The sequence below is a fragment of the Malus domestica genome, chromosome 02 (assembly GCF_042453785.1).
Source record: "Malus domestica chromosome 02, GDT2T_hap1".
NCBI lineage: Eukaryota > Viridiplantae > Streptophyta > Magnoliopsida > Rosales > Rosaceae > Malus > Malus domestica.
The window spans coordinates 5111082-5132180 of NC_091662.1; the positions used below are offsets into that span (position 1 = coordinate 5111082).

At 36.8% G+C, this 21099-nt stretch overlaps 1 protein-coding gene across 1 annotated transcript; it reads left to right on the forward strand.

Moving 5' to 3' along the window:
• Positions 1-7334: 7334 nt before the first annotated feature.
• On the forward strand, positions 7335-12011 carry LOC103453042 (receptor-like protein kinase HSL1). Its single transcript, XM_029087749.2, has 2 exons — positions 7335-10582; positions 10920-12011. The coding sequence occupies exons 1-2, from the start codon at positions 7936-7938 to the stop codon at positions 11336-11338; spliced, it is 3066 nt and encodes a 1021-aa protein (XP_028943582.1). The 5' UTR covers positions 7335-7935; the 3' UTR covers positions 11339-12011.
• The last annotated feature ends 9088 nt before the right edge of the window (positions 12012-21099 follow it).

A 21099-nucleotide genomic window follows, 5' to 3' on the forward strand; every position in this document is an offset into this window, starting at 1 on the left:
AGACTGGCGCTTAACCATTATAATGGGAAGCATGGACATCATTAGTTGCGTTATACATAAGTAATTTAAAAACCAAATGATCCATGAAGAATTAGGAACTCCCTAATCTCAAAGGAACAAGGAAAATATAATTAAAATATTTATAAATAATACGACTAGGGCAGTGACTAAATGGGAGCGGTAGTGACTGTGGTGGTTAACATCACATTCCTCTAAGCAAAGAGGTCACGGTGAGTCATCAATCTTCCCAACGGCTTGCACACCAACATGTGAGTATATGACTTAGATCAATATTTGAAGAAAATACTTGGCTTCTTCTTCTAAGTCGGCATTTTAAGGGTTATTATACAAAATGGTCTCCGAGATTTATATGATTAATAGAAATGATCCATGAGATTTCAAATCAATAGAAATGGTGCCTGAGATTGTCCACCATCCATGATTTTGGTCATTTCGTTAAAAACTTCGTTAAGTGTCCCGGAGTTCTTGGCCGGAAGTTTGGGCAATTTTCAAAGCTTCATAACTCAATCGATTCTTAACCAAATTCGACCCATAATATATCAAAAGGAAGATAGGAAAGTGTAGAATAATATTATACCTATTTGGAAGCCCAATGGTTGCCAGAGATGGCGGGAAAATACCCTGAAAGGTGACTGGTCCGAGGGAAAACTGGAAAACTCTCTGGAAACTGGGTAAACTTTAAACGTTCATAACTTTTTTAATACTCAACCAAAATTGAGTGATTCAAAAATGAAAATAATACTTCTTGATGAGACGAAGAGAATGGTACCTTTTTCGAAGGCTAACTCGTTGTAGTTTAATCAGACAACTGCTCGAAAGTGGCTAACCATTTTCGAGTTAGGCACTTTCAAGCAGTTTTTCGGCCAAACCACAGCAAGTTAGCAGTAAAAAAAAATATACCATTCTCTTTCTCTCATCTAGAAGTATGATTTTCGTTTTTGAATCACTCGATTTCGTTGAGTATTGAAGAAGTTATGAACGTTTAAAGTTTACCCAGTTTCTGGCAAGTTTTCCAGTTTTTCGGCAGACTAGTCACCTTTCAGACTATTTTCCGGCCATCTCCGGCAATCATTGGGCTTCCAAATAGGTATAATCTTGTTCTACACTTTCCTATCTTCATTTTGATATATTATGGGTCGAATTTGGTTCAGAAACGATTGAGTTACGAAACTTTGAAAATTGCCCAAACTTCCGGCCAAGAGCTCTGGGACACTTAACAGAGTTTTTAACGGAATGACCAAAATCATGGATGATGGACAATCTCAATGACCATTTCTATTGATTTGAAATCTCAGAGACCATTTCTATTGATCATGCAAATCTCAGAGACCATTCTGTATAATATCAGTTAATTACAATTTGACACGTGAGTAATAAATTGTTATAATAAATTGCACGCCCATAAGTTATGTACTTTTAATGAGTTACTATGGTATAAAAAATTCAGACAATCCAATGTTCGTAGCATTTAATAATACGTAGCATGGAAGTTGAACCCGAAAAATAGATCAATTGTTTCTTCTTCTTTTTTCCCATAAAAATGAATCAGTTAGTGGCTTCGCCACGTCAGTCTACCATTATCGGGGTGGGAAGACTCACAGAGGCATTTCAGCATCTTCTTGACTATCATCTTGTGATTCACCAACGCCTAAAATCGAACCCAGATTGGTCAAAGATTTGGCTATTGATTTTTCAGCACTAGTTTCTAGAAATAAGGGGGTATCCATATAGTTGGTCTAAAACCATGCATTGGGGGGGGGGGGGTATAATATCAGAGATTCTGTTTACATTAATTTGGTCACTTTCTGATCATTTTTCTAAAGCATGGAGTAATATGCAGTCGATCCAATTACACCTTCTCTTGTTTTCTCCTATCACACCACATGAATGTTTGAATTTTGTGTGCATCTTCCAGAAGAAAGAAAAGTGAGTGTATTAGGAGAACAAACACCACCTACAAAACCCCTTGTTTTCCTTCCGTACATGTTTTTTCTCCTCTTGCATACTCGGTGTTTCAATTGATTAATCATAGAGATTTGACATGAATAATAGAGCATCGACTATTGATTACCTAACGTCAAGGTTCTAAATGATGCTAGGTGTTAGTCGAGCGGTGGGTTAGGGCCTAGAGCCTAGGTGGCTAAGTGGAGTTTAGGCGGATTTAAGTAAATTTATTGTATATTGTATAAATACGTGTCTATTTACACTTAAAAAATACATAACTTCATTGGGATACATAAACTGAAAAATAGAAGAACATGATGATTATAAAATATTATAACATAATTAAAACATTGGAAACAAGTATATAATGTGTGTTCATCTAAGTATTCAACAAGTCTTTACAATTCCTTAAACAATTAAAATTCAATATGAGAGCAATTTATTTTTGGTCTAAGTGAAAGTCGCAACTTAGGCTGGTGTCTAAGCAACTCTGAGTGAGCTAGGCAGGCACCTATGCGGTCTAGGAGGACGCTTAAGCAGATCTAAACGTTATTTTTAATTTTCAAATATCTAAGAATTAGTCGAGGTGGTAGTTAACTGCCTAGCACTTAAGTAGAACCCTAGGCCGCGTTGCGTGGAGATTTTTAATACAAGGCCTGATGCACTCCCTCTCCTCATTTGCCGTCTATAACAGTGAACCCAGGCGTGCTGTTTTCATTCCTCCAAATCATAAATTTCCGATGGAAAAAAATGGGAGCCAAATCCTTATCTTTGATTAGGTCAAAGTCTTCCACAAGAAACATAATTATTTCATTTCTAGAAGTCTTCGTTCAACATTCGTCCACACCTCGGTTACGAGGAAACTTCATAGCCTTTCTTTTCCTTGCCTTTCACGTACCTCACGTTCGGCTAACGGACAAATTATATTTTAACTTTGCTCAAATTTTTTTACTTACAAGCATGTGGTTTCTGTTCTTTCTGTCCACTTTTGAAATGACGGGAACAGTAGGTGTACTCATTCAATCGGAGAATGCCACGTTTCACCTTAAAAAATCCATCTGATTTAGTTTTAAAGAAAATTAATTAAACAAAAACTAAAAAGAAAACTAATAAAAAAAATTTAAAAACTTTGAGTTTTAACTATAAGAACAAAATAAAAGATAAAATGAATAGTTTCGTTAAAGTAAACAGTATCGGGAGCTTTTCATTAAAGTTCCCAAAACTAAACCCAAAAATTTAAGGAAACTTTAACAAAAAGTTTCTGGTATTGTTCACTTTAACGAAAAATCATATTTTTACATTAAAAAAATCAATCATATTACTATTCATTTTACATTTTATTTTATCTTTATCGTTAAAATTTAAAGTTTTCAAACTCTTTTAATTAGTTTTTCTAAAATTTAAACATCTCGACTGCGGAGCCAACGTCACCAGTGACAATTGACTGCTGGAATACCCCTTCAATGAAATCACGACATCTAAAAACTAAAACTGAAAGATTCAAATACAAAATATGCAGGCCATACAACCCCTCTCCGGCGAGACACGCCAACCCCAATCTCGTCCAAATCTGGTACCACTCCACCTCCCTCTCTTCCTCTTCCTCATAGACGAACAACAACAGGCAGAGAGTGGCAGATGAAGTTTCTCCAATCGATAACCGCCGACGCTATATGCCCCCGCTGGAACCCATGTGGACCATCTTCCTCGTCGTCATCTTCATCGGCTTGATGTTCGAGTTTTTCTTTGACGAGAAAAATTTGCTCCTTGCTTGGTTTTTTGTGATGGGTATGAAACTGCGAGGCGGACGAGCACAGGAGCCGACTCACTGAGTTAATGGTGGCGCGAGTTAGTGATTATAGTGGGGGTTGAGAGAATCGATGACTCAATTTTTTCCAAGAATATGTGGCCAAAATTGCGTTCTTCTTTTCCCGTCTTTGAGAAAGAAGGATGAAATAGAAATTGCGAGGAGGACGGATCGGACGCCGGGTGGGGGGAGCTGTGGGTTGTTGGCGCGACTGTCGAATTATTTTGTTTTAGTTTTTATTTTAATTGATTTTCCATAAAAAAAATAAATCAGATGGATTCTTTAGTAGGGCACGTGGCATCCTCCGATTAGATGGGTACATCAACTGTCCATGGTGACGTGGTTTCCCGTCACCTCGAAAATTCAGGAGAAGGGGGAGGGGGAGCGGGGATGGGGTGGGATCCAGCTCATTTCTGGAATCAAGCTTCGGTGTTACCTGGAATCGGATTCTCTAAGGCCATCTCTAACTGAGGGCTGGCCAGAGGGCTCGTTTTAGCCCTCTAGCCCTCCAAGATTCTCCAAGATATTAATATTTTAATGAACAGTACAGTGTCATATTTGCCTCTATCTCCAACCGAGGGCCAGAGGGCCAGAGGGCTCGTTTTAGCCCTATCACAAAAAACCGTCTCCAATCGAGGGCCAAAGGGCCATAGGGCCAAACATAATTTATTATTTAAAAACTACAACTAAAATGTTGTTTAAGTTTCATGTTGTATAATTTTAATGTTGGTTAATTTTATTTAATGTTGTTTCATATTGTTTAATGTTGTTGCATGTTACTTAATTTAATTTAATGTTGTATAATGGCTTAGGAAGTTATAGGAAAAAAAATAGAATTTAAAAAAAAATATGAAACAAATTTTGTGAAATAGAAGTTATAGGAAAAAAATGGAATTTAAAAAAAAATATATGAAATAAATTTTGTGAAATAGAAGTTATAGGAAAAAAAAATATGAAACAAATTTTGTGAAATAGAAGTTATAGGAAAAAAAAGGAATTTAAAAAAAATATGAAACAAATTTTGTGAAATAGAAGTTATAGGAAAAAAATGGAATTTAAAAAAAATATGAAACAAATTTTGTGAAATAGAAGTTATAGGAAAAAATATAAGTTATATGAAAAATTTTGTAAATAAAAAATAATAATAATAATGTAAAAAAAAAAAATTAAATCAAATGGAACGGCTAGTAGCCGTTTCATTTGAATTTTTTTTTAAACAATCATGTCGATTATAACCGACAGGAATACACCATTATTTAGTATATTAAATAATAGTATGTATTCCTGTCGGTTATAACCGACAGGAATAACAAAACTATAAAAAAAAAATAGCCAGCCAGCCCTCCAGCCCTCTCTGATCCCGTGGGGCCCTCCCAGATTCCAGAGCCCTCTAGCCTAGCCCTCGGTTGGAGATGGTTTTAGGGCTATTTTCGGCCCTCTGGCCCTCTGGACCCTTCGGTTAGAGATGACCTAATAATACTTGGTATTTGGATTCCTTGAAGGGGAGTCCTCCAGGAATCAAAGTTTTGTTTCAAAATTACCCTAATTTATTTTCTTAATTTCAAAACAACCTTACAAACTTCATCACCAAATCCCACAGAGGTACCCATATCACTCTCTTCTCCAGTCTCACCAATTTTCCTAGGTGGAGCGTTGGCTCCGGCCACACCCGAACCACAGTTCTCCTCGTTGCTTGCAGAATTTAAGAACGAGAGACATATGAAGATGCATGTGAATCTGCGAATTCAAGAGGTGGTGGGATGGTTGTGGGGGCTAGGGAAGAAGAGGATATAGATGCTGGGAATATGGGAGGACCTGTGAATATGGGACGTCGTGGGAAGGTTGTGGGGGTTGGGGAAAGATAGGATTGAAGAAAGGGAGGAGATGACGATGCTGGGACATCGGGAGGAAGGGGATGAGGTGCTGGTTTTTTTATTTTTATTTACATAAATATTACCTTAAGAAGAGCTTCTTCAATTATTTTATGAATTAATATGATATGATATATAAATCAATTCCAATAACTTTATATGAAAAATAATTATTTAGAATGAGGGGTAGTTTGGTAATGATACTATTTTTAATTCCGATTTAACTGAATAAGTAAACAAGTTTTATGGAATTGACACCAATTTTATTCCGATTCCAGATACTTTAATAAACAACTTTAATAAAAATCTAGTTTTGATTTCAGCTTAATCAAATTCTCCCTCAATTCAATTTCCTTCAATCTGATTACGGATTAGTAAACGCGCCTTTTGTGTAATAACTATCACATATATTAAAGTCAACTGGTAGGGCTTCTGATCTTCATCTCATATCCCTTGACTGTAAAACTAAAACCTAATTTGAAAACGAAAACGAAAATACTCAGTTCCTTTATATGTAAGAAGTCACACCTCTTCATGGACAAATTACAGTTTGATATGCAAGTATAAATTTCTATTTTTGTGGTTTTAATAAGTTATTTTTATCAAATATTATCATTAGGGGCTTAAAATACTATTAACTTACGTGTCAGACAGCAATATGCATATATCGAGAAAAAGCAACGGAAGTAAGCAAGTGTACAGGGACGAAGCTAGAAATTGAACTAAGAGGGGGCACCTTGAAATTTTTGAGCTTCTTTTTTGGACAAATAAAGCTAGTTCTTTTACAAATGTTGAACAAAATTGTTTACAAAAAGCCTAATTTATTACTCTATTGTCTAATGCTCATTTGTACTAATTAACCAAATACATGCAACTCAACAAGATTTAGACATTAATGCGTGAGAAAAATATACAAGACGGATGGGCATTTAAAACTAAAAGAGGATTTTCAATATTTTAATATGATTAATTGAATAATCTGCAAAACTAAAAAAATAGGAATGATTAATTGAATAATTTGTAATGAAAAAAAAAAGGGGATGAGAGGGAGCATGTTCCCCCACTGGGCGTTAGGTCATCTCCAACCGAAGGGTTCAGAGGGCCAGAGGGCCAGAAGGTCGAAAATAGCCCTAAAACCGTCTCCAACCGAGGGCTAGGCCAGAGGGCTAGGGAATCTGGGAGGGGCTCACGGAATCGGAGAGGGCTGGAGGACTGGCTATTTTTTTTTTATATAGTTTTCCTATTTCTGTCAGTTATAAACGACAGTAATAGGTATTCATAGGCAATTTTTTTTTATTTACTATTAGTGTCGGTTATAACCGATACTAATAGTTTGAATTTTTTTTTAATATAACAGCTAGCTAATAAGCTAGCCGTTGGTTTTTTTTTTTTTAAATTTAAACATTTCTTTTCTTCTATAAATATGGTGAAGTTCTTTCAATTCTTCACTTCATTTGCAATATTTCCCTCTTCAATATTTCCTTCAATATATTTCTCAATATTTCCTTCAATATTACCTTCAATATATTTTCCAATATTTCCTTCATCTATAATATTTGTTTCAATTTTTCAATATTTTCCTTCAATATTTTTTCAATAATTTCCTTCATTTTTTCCTATAACTTATATTTCACAAAATTTATTTCATATTTTTTTTTAAATTCCATTTTTTTTCTATAACTTCTATTTCACAAAATTTGTTTCATATTTTTTTTAAATTCTATTTTTTTTTCTATTACTTCCTAAGCCATTATACAACATTAAATTAAATTAAGTAACATGAAACAACATTAAACAATATGAAACAACATTTAAGTTGTAGTTTTTAAATAATAAATTATGTTTGGCCCTATGGCCCTTTGGCCCTCGGTTGGAGACGGTTTTTTTGTGAAAGGGCTAAAACAAGTCATCTGGCCCTCTGGCCCTCGGTTGGAGACAGGCAAATATGATCATGTATTGTTCATTAAAATATTAATATATTGGAGAATCTTGAAAGGTCAGAGGACTAAAACGAGCCATTTGGCCAACCATCGGTTGGAGATAGGCACAACCCCACAAGAATTGGTGAGTTTTTGACACTTTCTCCATTGACCATAAATTTTCCAAGTCCCCCACTAAAACTCTAAACCATTTGTGACCCTGCAATGATTCTGGAAAATCCCACAATTTCTAACGTCTATTTAGATTCAATTTCATATCTCATAAAAAGGATCACATCCTCTGAGCTCTAGCTAACTTGTCCTCAACACAACCGCGGGAACCAACGAACTTTTGAAATCCCACTCCCTCCAAATGGCTAAACACACCCGAACATCTCCTCTCCAAACCCACCTCCACCTCCTCCTCCTTCTCCTCCTCCTCCTCCCCCTCCTCCGCCATGCCAACTCCCAATCCCTCCAAGAACAAGAACAAGCAGTCCTTCTGAAACTCAAGTCCTACTTACAGTCTCCACCATTTCTCAGCCACTGGATCCCATCAAACTCAAACTCTTCTTCCTACTACTGCTCCTGGCCCGAAATTTCCTGCACAAACAACTCCGTCACTGGATTGTCTCTCGTCAACTTGAACATAACCCTGCCAGTTCCACCCTTCATCTGTGATCTCACAAACCTCACACTCATCGATCTCAACTACAACTACCTCCCCGGAGAGTTCCCAAAATCTCTCTACAAGTGTCCCAAGCTAGAATACTTAGACCTTTCACAAAACTACTTTGTAGGCCCAATTCCTGATGACATCGACAGCCTGCCTCGGCTTAAGCAGCTTATCCTTGCCGGAAACAATTTCTCCGACATTCCTCCCGCGATAGGGCAGTTGCAAGAGCTCGAGAATCTTCAGCTGTGGATGAACCAGTTCAATGGCTCTGTCCCACCAGAAATAGGTAACTTGTCCAATCTCAAAGACCTAAACATGTCTTTCAACATAAAACTTGTGCCTTGGACCTTGCCTTCCAATTTCACCAAGTTGAAAAAGCTCAAGAATTTATGGATACGCCAATCGAACTTGATTGGAGAGCTTCCTGAGACACTTGGGGAGATGGAAGCATTGGAAGTAATTGATTTGGCAATAAACAGTTTGAGTGGGAGGATCCCGAACGGTTTGTTTACGGTGAAGAATTTGAGTATCGTCTATCTCTACAAGAACATGCTTTCCGGGGAGGTTCCTCAAGTGATTGAGTCATGGAACTTGAGCATTCTTGATATCTCTGAGAACACTTTAATGGGGACAATACCAGAAGAGTACGGCAATCTTACCAAATTAACAGAGTTGGCTTTGTTTCTCAATGATTTTTCGGGTGAAATTCCGAAGAGCATTGGCCGCCTGCCAAACCTCAAAAAATTCAGAATGTTCAACAACAATTTTTCAGGAACATTGGCTCCAGAGTTTGGGAAGTACTCGAAGCTCGAAGCTTTTGAAGTTTGCGTCAATAGGCTAACGGGAAAACTGCCAGACGATTTGTGCTATTGGGGTAAGCTAGAAGAAGTTATAGCTTATGGGAATCATCTGAGTGGAGAATTGCCAAGCTCTCTTGGAAATTGCAGCAGTTTGAAGAATGTCAAGGTTCAAGATAATATGTTGTCTGGAAACATTCCTAACGGTATGTGGACGGCACCAAACTTGACTATTGTGCTGGTGAGCAACAACTCGCTTACTGGCAAGCTTCCTGAGAAGATGTCATCAGATCTTTCACGCTTGGAAATGCGAGACAACAGATTTTCGGGCAACATTCCAACCGGGGTGTCTTCCTGGACAAGTTTGAAGGTTTTTGACGCCGGTAATAACCTCTTTAGCGGTGCTGTTCCTCGGGAATTAACCGTGCTTTCTAGCTTAATGACTCTTTCTCTTGATCAGAATCAGCTCACCGGCTCCCTTCCATCGGATATTGTGTCGTGGGAGTCACTCGCTAGTCTTAATTTCAGTCGAAATCAGCTGTCTGGAACAATTCCTGAGAAGCTTGGTCTTCTGCCGGGACTTACTGGATTAGACCTTTCAGCAAATCAACTTTCTGGCGAAATTCCAGATCAACTCGGGCGTCTGAAGCTCAACCAATTCAATCTCTCTTCCAATCACCTCACCGGGGAGATCCCTATCGAATTTGAAAACTCTGCGTATGAAGGAAGCTTCTTGGACAATCGAGGCCTCTGCGCACCAAGCTCAGCGGCAATAAAGCTCCCCATATGCAATTCTGAATCCCGAAAGTCCAGTAAACTTTCGTCGAAATCTCTTGCACTGATTTTATCCTTAGGCATACTGTTGTGCTTGTTGGCTTTTTCCATCGCGGTCATCGTGGTCAGAAGTTACTGGAAGAGAAATGGTGATTCTAACTGGAAGCTCAACTCATTTCAGAAGTTGAATTTCACAGTGCCGAAAATCCTATCGGGGTTGACTGAACGTAATCTGATTGGATGTGGTGGATCAGGAAAAGTTTATCGCGTTCCTGTGAATCGCAATGGTGATGTTGTTGCTGTGAAGAAGATTTGGAAGAATAAGAATTTAGAAGAGAAGCTTGAGAAAGAGTTTCTTGCAGAAGTCAAGATCTTAAGCTCAATTCGACACGCCAACATAGTGAAGCTGATGTGCTGCATTTCCAGTAACACTTCAAAACTTCTCGTCTACGAGTACTTAGATAATCGGAGCCTGGATCGATGGCTGCACAGGAGAAACGGGCCATCCAATCTCTCGGGGCCAGTCCAACATGTCGCGCTCGACTGGCCTAAGAGGTTGCGGATTGCAGTGGGGGCAGCTCAGGGCCTCAGCTATATGCACCACGACTGCGTGCCGCCGGTGGTGCATCGTGACGTGAAATCAAGCAACATTTTGTTGGACTCTGATTTCAATGCAAAAATAGCAGACTTTGGTCTGGCTAAGATGTTGGTCAAGCAAGGAGAACTTGCTACAATGTCATCTGTTGCTGGCTCATTTGGCTACATGGCTCCAGGTAAACCTTATACCCCATAGATGCTGAAGTTCGGGCATGTCTGAGACCGCTTCTTTATAAAGCACTTCTTATAAGTACTTTTGCAAGAAGTGGTTTTCTCTTCTGCTCATAAATTTCGCTAAAGCAATTGACAAAAAACCAAAATGCTTCTATGACCCATAAGCACTTTAAGTTTTTTTGCCAACAGCAGTTAGAAGTGCTTTGAGTTGTTAGAAAAGCACATTTAGCCCTTCTAAAAGCAATCTCAAGCAAGCCCTTAGTGCCTAAAGAAGCATGTGTATTTTCTTTCATTTCACATTAGCAATCTGTAAACTGGTTTTTCTTACCCTAAATGCAGAATACGCCCACACAACGCGAGTGAATGAAAAGATCGATGTGTATAGTTTTGGGGTCATCCTTCTGGAGTTGACAACCGGCAGGGAAGCCAACGACGGCGATGAACACACTGCCCTCGCTGAATGGGCGTGGCGCCATGTTCAAGAAGAAAACGCTATCGCCGATGCTTTGGACCAGGACGTCAAAGAACCTTGTTACTTGGACGAAATGTGCTCGGTTTTCAAACTTGGCCTCAGTTGCACAGAGACACTTCCAGCTAGTAGGCCTTCCATGAAGGTCGTTCTGCAAATCTTGCTCCGATGCAGCCGTCCAGTTATCAACGGTGAAAAGACCGAGTACTTTGCCGCTCCTCTGCTCAAGAACTCGAAGCGCGAGAGGATTTTGGAAGACTGGAATGGTAGTTTGGCAACAAATGTCTGATGCCTTCATTCTTCAATCCAAATCAACTCGAAATTCATCGGGTACTTTTTCTCCCGAGTTGTTCCTCTCGGTCCAATCCCACCCATCGGATCGCACACTCGATTTCAAGTACTCTCGGAGCTTCTCCGCCCTCCTGTATTCCACGAATCGAACGACTTAGTTTTGGCGGTTGATCTGGGGACACGACAAATTTGGGGGAAGATTTAAGAATTTTGGGGTTTGAAGCGGGGGAATGGAGTTGGAAATGGAAACGGCGATGACGGCGAAGAGAAAAGAGAGTGGTTGCAGATTAGGGGGGGGGGGCTGGGGTCGTGGTGTGAGGGGTAGGAGATGCTAGAAAAGAAAAAAAAAATTGACACGTGGCGTCCAAGTTCACATAAGCTCTACATCATCAGTTAATGGAGATTTAACAGTCAGACTATTGGATGTATGAGATTGTCCCAAAATTAACACTTTAGGTATGACTCTGGGACCAAAAAAACTTGATGTACTAAATGTTGAAAACCACGAAACTTGATAATAGTAAATTGACATTTACCTAAAATAATAATATAGAAGAGTGAGATGTTTGAGAAAAGAGTAATGCTAGTAAGACTAAATTTGTAGACTAAATTTTGTAAAATAAATAACATGAAAGTTGATGACTAGATTATTACTTAAACGTTGATAAACTTGCTCATTTTCTATTGGTGATACATCATTACTTTGGAGAGAAAAAGAAAGAGAGATGGAGAAAATGTGTGGTTTTTATTTTATTTTATTTTATTTTTAATAGAGGCGTGCTTCGAAGAAATGTGGGTAATCGGAATATAGATTTTCAAAATCTGAATAGACAATGTATTGTCCCACCCGACATTGTCAATATTAGGGGTAATCGGAATATAGATTTTCAAAATCTGAATAGACAATGTATTTTCCCACCCGACATTGTCAATATTAGATTCTTTAACGGAGGATATTCCATTTTTTGAAAAAATAGGGTTAGTTGTGGTCTCATCTTATATTGAACTTCAATGATCTAAATGTTTATTTTTCATATTGCATCTCATAGATAATTCTTGTAAAATATTTGCCAAATTAGAAGTATATAATAGGGGTTGGCATGGGCCGGGCCGGACCCAAATTTGAAGGGATTGGACCGGACCTAGGTGCAAAGGAGACAGGCCGGGCCGAGTCAGGGATTACATTTTCTTATATAGGAATCAAACCTTACTCGGCCCGGTTGAAACAGGCCGGGTCCACAGGTCCTTGGTTTTTTTTTTTTTTTTAAAAAAAAAAAACTGGTATTTGCACATATTGCACAGATTCACCAGTGCAGCAGATTATGCAATAGGAAACCCAAATAATGCAAGAGGAAAGATTTCGAAAATTTTCCAATTCCAAATGCACCAACTTCTTTATAAAATCTTGAGCATAAACATCTCTGAACAAAGCAGATTAAGACTCAATAGATCAATACTCACAACAGAAACCCAAATAATATAATCCACAAAAAATTGAAGCGCATAGCGAAATTAACAAAGTTTAAATATTTAGCAGGTCATTAAGTATATAAGTATCAAAAGAAATACATGATAAATACGAACATATCTCGATATGAAAAACCCTAATATGAAGTTAAGAGTGACCTAACATACATGGAGAGATCAGTACTCTTTAGCCTTAGCAACTTCACTGGCGGTAACAGCGGTAGATTCCACCGTAGAGCTCGCAATCTCAGACTCCGTGGTGCCGTTTTGAGCAACAGAAGCAACGGCGTTCCTGGACTTGACAATGTTGAGCATGCGTTTGCTGATCTCCTTGGAGTAAACCTGCAGGATCTGAATCTCGTCCTCCTCGATGAGGGTAGGGGACGACGCACTCGAGACGGCTGGGTTCTGTAAGTCTGGGTCCCTGGGATGTTAAATCGAGACAGTGAGAGAGAGGTGAAAGAGAGGTGACAAATCGAGAAGATAGTGGTCACATGGGTCGTAGTACTATCGGGGTGGTGGAGGGAAAAGGACGACGCACTGAAGATGGCGAGAGAGACTCGATCGACAGAGTGAGAGTGATAGTTGAATTCGATAGCTTTGAGGATGAGCAAACCTAAAACCAACAATTCAGATTAAATGGAGAGATGATCTCTTCAATCTCATCCGTACATTCTAACTACAAAAGAGCGGGTCCAGGTACCCGTGGTTCCTATACTTTAGGAACCAGCCCAAATCGAAAATTTCAAAGGCCTACCCCGTTTCTGTTTTTACAAAATAAGAACCGGCCCATACCCTCCCCGAACCTTAATTACCCGCCCCGACTCGCAGTTCCTATACCCGTTTGCCCACCCCTAGTATATAAGGCATCTAGTTGAATTCAAAGTGAAGAACACTATATCACTACTACAAAATTATCTATAACTGGCGGTTCAAAAATCGACAAAAAACGTATATTACTATCGGATTTTAAGCAAAATTTGACAGAAAATGTATGCAGTGGCGGATATAATAAACGACAGAATTGCCTGCGTCATGAAATAAATTTTCCGACAGAAAATACTCTAAAACCGACAGAAATCCTGTCGGATATAGCCTACAAGATATATATTTATAATAAATAAATAAGAGAATTTATGTCGGATAAAACCGACAGAAAATCCAAAATCACCAGGAATTATGTCGACTATAACCGATAGAGAATTTATCATTAAGAATAAATAAAAGCATTCTTGTCGGATGAAACCGACAGAAAATATATTAATAATTAAAAAAAATATAAACAACCACTTTCTGCGCAATAATCTCTTCTTTCGAACTAAAGAGGAGTAACCAAAACACACATACAAATCACACCTCTAGTGTATTCATTCTACACAATGATCAAGAGTTGTAATGAACGAAATAATTCTACCGATATCTTCAAGAAAAGGTCCACTGAGCTTGTTGCTCGAAAGATCTAATCCTGTTAAGCTTATGCAATTTGCTACACTCCGAGGAAACGGGCCTTTGAGTCCCAAATCCGAAAGCTTGATATTTAAAACTTTGCTTTCGTGAGGGTGCCAACACTCGATTCCCAGAAAGTTATAGATGAAACCTTCGGTCTTATTGCTGAAATCCCATGATGAGTTTAAGTAGCCTAAAGGATCCTGAAGTGATGGTTTTAGACTTTTCAAGCATTTTATATCACTCTCAATAGCAAAGTTGAAACTACAACTAAGCAATAACCAGACCACACCGCCAAAGAAAATACCAGGATCTCGTCCATTCAACAACATATACATCGAAAAAGCCATAAAAATTGCCTAAATTCGCTATTTATTGTTACCGAAGCTCAATATACTGAATCCACACCACAACATTAGGAACACCAAGCCCTGAAACAAATCCAAAAGCAACATGAAATGAACCCAAATCAGACCAACAAACACTCAAGTTTTACAAAATTTCGCATAACTAACACCAAATTTGGAAATAAATTATGAAAACAGTACAGGAAACAAAACCCAATTCATTATCTCTCTACCAAAAGGTGCAAATACATGTGTAAAAAGCAACAATTTAATTGATGAAACATGCAAATTCAAAATTCACAAAATACAAACCAGAACAAACACACAGAAAGTCAAAGGCCTTACTTGATCCAATTGAGTTTGACCCAAGTCTCCAGAAACACAAATGCATACACACATATATACATACAAAAATCCAGCTAAAAGTTTAAAGCTCGGATCATTGAAGCGAAACGAAGACTTTGAGTGGGTTCCCAAGAAGACAGTCACCACCTAGCTTAGAACTTAAACGACATTCGCCGGAATTCGTGGCTGTGATGACATGCATGCACATATTCAAAACAGAGATTAAACCCTATAGATTTTCGCCATAATACTCATCACAGATGGATTAGAACCCACACAACCAAGAGGGGAAAATAATTCATACGTGAGATGGAGTTCAAGAGATCTGAAGCTCTCAGCATTAATGGCAGAGCACACGATGATGCATCGATGATACATGCAATGCTGCAGGTGTTGGGTTTTTTCCAGCCCATGATTAGTTGTCCTAAGTCTATTGGGAATTAATAGTCTTAGAGGATTAAATTGTTTTCCCAATTGGAGTTGTTTTCCCAATTGGAGTTAGTTTCTCAATTGGAGTAGGATTCATAACTAGATTCCAATTAGGATTAATAATCCTTATTGAAGAAGACCTTTATTATGTCTATATAAAGGGGCTATTGTACTAGTTTTAAGGAGGGAGCAAAACAATAAATTGTATACCACTCAAGGGATTAGAGTGAGAGAATATTGTAAAGTGTGTGCGAGAGAAAAGAAAAGAGATAGTGTATTTCTTGTTCTTGTTATTTCAGGTTTTTCGTCAAATCTTAGTTCTAGAGATTTGGCAAGATTATTGGTTGTACTCATTATTGATATAGTGAAAGATTGTTGTTGCTGTCCCGTGGACGTAAGCACATATTGTCGAACCATGTAAATTCTTGGTGTTATTTATCTTGGTTATTTGTTTTTCGATTTCCGGAGTTTGTTCTTGTTTTTCCCATTCTTAAACGCGATATTCTCAACAAGTGGTATCAGAGCCTGGTTCGGCTGATATCCGTTTAGAATGGAGGGTTCAATTATGATGAAACTCACCCACTCCAACTGGGTTACGTGGAAATCAAGAATGGAGGACATGCTTTATTGTAAAGATAGCCATGAGCCAATTGAAGGTGTTAAGAGCAAGCCAGAAAATATGTCTGATGCCAATTGGACCAAGATGAATCGTAAAACTATTGGTACGATTAGACAATGGGTGGACGAGAGCATCTATCACCATGTGTCTAAAGAAACTGATGCGCAAGCTCTTTGGAAGAAGTTAGAATCCCTCTTTGAGAAGAAGACCGCTGCCAAGAAAGCATTCCTTATCAAAAAGCTTGTCAACATGAAGTATGCGGAAGATGTTAGTGTAACCGAGCACTTGAACAACTTTCAGAACGTGATCAATCAGGTAGTCACTATGGGTTTGAATATTGAAGAAGAACTGCTAGCACTTTTATTGCTAGGATCCTTGCCAGATAGTTGGGAAACCTTCGTCGTAACTGTAAGCAATTCGGTTTCTAATGGTGTACTGTCTATGGATGCCGTTAAGGATATCATGTTTAATGAAGAAACAAGGAGAAAAGCTTCAGGGGCAAGCGCTGGACAACTCTTTGTCAGTGAGAAAAGAGGCAAAAATTCTGGTGAGACGAGATTCAATGGCGACTGCCACTATTGTGGGAAAAAGGGTCACATGAAGAAGCATTGTCGTAAACGGAAAAAGGAACAAAAGGATGGGAACAATATTGCAAGTGTTGTGACTTACGATGAAGAGCTTCTTTAATGTAGATGATTGATGGTTTTATGGCAAAGAAGTCTATAATTGCCTTTGCCAATGACGATGGGTGTTGCGATCAGGGGGAGCCTGGTCAAGAGAAATCTAATCAGGAGGGTCTTGGTTAATGAGTAGTTCAATCAAGGGGAGCTTGGTTATGGGTAATTCGATCAGGGGGAGTCTGGTCATGAAAAGTTCGATCAATGGGAGTTTGGTCAAGAAGAGCAATCCTATTATGGTATACCTTCCTCATGGTCTGGAGGGGGAGATTGTTGGGTTTTTTCCAACCCATGATTAGTTGTCCTAAGTCTATTGGGAATTAATAGTCTTAGAGGATTAAATTGTTTTCCCAATCGGAGTTGTTTTCCCAATTGGAGTTAGTTTCTCAATTGGAATAGGATTCATAACTAGATTCCAATTAGGATTAATAATCCTTATTGAAGAAGACCTTTATTATGTCTATATAAAGGGGCTATTGTACTAGTTTTAAGGAGGGAGCAAAACAATAAATTGTATACCACTCAAGGGATTAGAGTGAGAGAATATTGTAAAGTGTGTGCGAGAGAAAAGAAAAGAGATAGTGTATTTCTTGTTCTTGTTCTTTCAGGTTTTTCGTCAAGTCCTAGTTCTAGAGATTTGGCAAGATTATTGGTTGTACTCATTATTGATATAGTGAAAGATTGTTGTTGTTGTCCCGTGGACGTAAGCACATATTGCTGAACCACGTAAATTCTTGGTGTTATTTATCTTGGTTATTTGTTTTTCGATTTCCGGAGTTTGTTCTTGTTTTTCCCATTCTTAAACGCGATATTCTCAACAGCAGGTTGATTCCCCATGTCCCAAGGGTTCGAGGTTTAGATTTTTTAGGGTTGATTTGGTCAGAATTGAGAGGAATGGTGGGGGTTCCTTCTCGGAGCTTAGAGAGAAAGAGTGTGTGTGTGTCGAGAGTTAGAGTTAGGTTTCAGAAAAATGAAGGAGAGGAGTGGAGGTCGGATGTGGGTATAAGAAAATTTTCATTATTGTTGATTAAAACTTACAGAATTTTTTTTTAAAATATAAACTGACAGCAAATTTTCATTCCTGTCGGTTATAACCAACAGAACAAAAAATGGCGGAAAAATTCACCCCCAAAATTCCCTCCCAAAATTTTGTTACGATTTTAAAAAATAAAATAATAATTGTTTGGTTTAATAAATAAATAAATATATATGTATTTAAGTAGAATACGTTTTTAAAAATTAAATAAATAAAAAAAATTTGGTCGAAAATAAATAATTGTTTGGTTTAAAAGATAATAACCTATGTAAAATATGCAATAAAGAAACAAAAAGATAATTGTATAATGAAAATGTCATCACAATAAAATATTGTCTAATCAATACTTGAAAAACATAAATAAGAATGCAATGAACGAATTCGATCTTCAATTTAAAATATTTACACTAGTGGATACCAAAAACTCTTATTTTATACTTAATGGAAGTATAATATTAACTCTAAGTGTTTGTTTAATCTACCATTTTGACGTGATATGTCTTCTACGAAACTTTTTTCAACGATCCAACCGTCAAACTTATTTGTACACACTCCGAGATTGTATATGTAAAAAATCGTAAAAAACAAACATTCAGAGATTACGTAACGGAACAAAAGTTTTCGACGGTTATAAATGAAAAATCATAATTTAACAGTTTATTTTAGCTCCTGTTTTGATGATTTTTTTACAGCTACACTCCTCGACCCTATAAGAATGCAATGAACGAATTCGATCTTCAATTTAAAATATTTACACTAGTTGATACCACAAAATCTTATTTTATACTTAATGGAAGTATAATATTAACTCTAAATGTTTGTTTAATCTACCGTTTTGACACGATATGCATTCTACGAAACTTTTTTCAATGATCCAACTGTCAAACTTATTTGTACACACTCCGAGATTGCATACGTAAAAAATCGTAAAAAACAAACATTCAAAGATTACATAATGGAACAAAAGTTTTCGACGGTTATAAACGAAAAATCACAATTTAACAGTTTATTTTAGCTCCGATTTTAATGATTTTTTACAGCTACACTCCTTGACCCTATAAGAATGCAATGAATAAATTTGATCTTCAATTTAAAATATGTATACTAGTGGATACCACAAAATCTTATTTTATACTTAATGGAAATATAACATTAACTCTTAAGTGTTTATTTAATCTACCGTTTTGACGCGATACACATTCTACGAAACTTTTTTCAATGATCTAACAGTCAAACTTGTTTGTACACACTTTGAGATCGCATACCTAAAAAATCACAAAAAATAAACATTCAGAGGTTAGGTAACAGAACAAAAGTTTTCGACGGTTATAAATGAAAAATCATAATTTAACGGTTATTTTAGCTCTGATTTTGATGATTTTTTACAGCTACACTTCTCGATCCTATAAGAATGCAATGAATGAATTTGATATTCAATTTAAAATATTTACACTAGTAGATATCACAAAATCTTATTTTATACTTAATGGAAGTATAATATTAATTCTAAGTGTTTGTTTAATCTACTGTTTTGACGCGATATGCATTCTACGAAACTTTTTTCAATGATCCACAAAATCTTATTTTATACTTAATGGAAGTATAACATTAACTCTTAAGTGTTTATTTAATCTACCGTTTTGATGCGATACACATTCTACGAAACTTTTTTCAATGATCTAACTGTCAAACTTGTTTGTACACACTCCGAGATCGCATACGTAAAAAATCACAAAAAACAAACATTCAGAGATTAGGTAACAAAACAAAAGTTTTCGATGGTTATAAACGAAAAATCATAATTTATCGGTTATTTTAGCTCCGATTTTGATGATTTTTTACAGCTACACTCCTCGACCCTATAATAATGCAATGAACGAATTTGATCTTCAATTTAAAATATTTACACTAGTGGATACCACAAAATCTTATTTTATACTTAATGGAAGTATAATATTAATTCTAAGTGTTTGCTTAATCTACCGTTTTGACGCGATATGCATTCTACGAAACTTTTTTCAACGATCCACAAAATCTTATTTTATACTTAATGGAAGTATAACATTAACTCATAAGTGTTTATTTAATCTACCATTTTGACGCGATACACATTCTACGAAACTTTTTTCAATGATCTAACTGTCAAACTTGTTTGTACACAATCCGAGATCGCATACCTAAAAAATCCCGAAAAACAAACATTCAGAGATTAGGTAACATAACAAAAGTTTTCGACGGTTATAAACGAAAAATCACAATTTATCGGTTATTTTAGCTCCGATTTTGATGATTTTTTACAGCTACCCTCCTTGATCCTATAAGAATGCATTGAATGAATTCAATCTTCAATTTAATATATTTACACTAGTGGATAATTTTTTATACTTAATGGAAGTATGACATTAACTCTTAAGTGTTTGTTAAATCTGTTAATTTGATAAGATATGCATTCTACGAAACTAGTTTTAGCGATCCAATCGTCAAATATGTTTGTATATACTCAGAGACAACATGTATAAAAAATCGCAAAAAAAAATAAAAATAAGAGATTAGGTAACGGAACCGTGAGTGAAAAAAATATTTAAGCCATTTGTTTATTTATTTATAATCAATATAAGACTTTAAAATAATAAAATAGTCAATTTCTGTCGGTTATAACCGCCAGAATACTAAAATAATAAAATAGTCAATTTATGTCAGTTATAACCGCCACCATTAACTTAGACCGCCATAATATGTTAAAAATATTAAAAAGAAAAGAATTCAAAAATACTGAGGGTTATAATAATTTTATGGCGGTTAAATCCACCAAGAATTTTTGTCGGATATATCTGACAGAAATTAACTTTTATCCGACACTAAATAAATTATATGTCGGATATCTTTTATCCGTCAGAATGACTTAATAACCACCACCATCGTCCGACATCTAAAGCTAATATTGTAGTAGTGTATCCTAAGAAATACTGAAATTTCATTATGACAATTAAATGAGTAAATAGTTTCAGATTGAACTGAATTTATGCATAAATAATCTATGAATCAAAACTTACAAAATAAACGTTCGGATAGTTGAAATTTGATATGAAATGGCTTGCACAACTAAGCACAGCAAAAGAGACTGGCGCTTAACCATTATACTGTGAAGCATGGACGTCATTAGTTGCGTTATATATAAGTAATTTAAAAACCAAATGATTCATGAAGAATTAGGAACTCCTAATCTCAAAGGAACAAGGAAAATATAATTAAAATATTTATAAATAATACAATTAGGGCAGTGACTAAATGGGAGCCGTAGTGACTGGGGTGGTTAACATCACATGCCTCTAAGCAAAGAGGTCACGGTGAGTCATCAATCTTCCCAACGGCTTGCACACCGACATGTGAGTA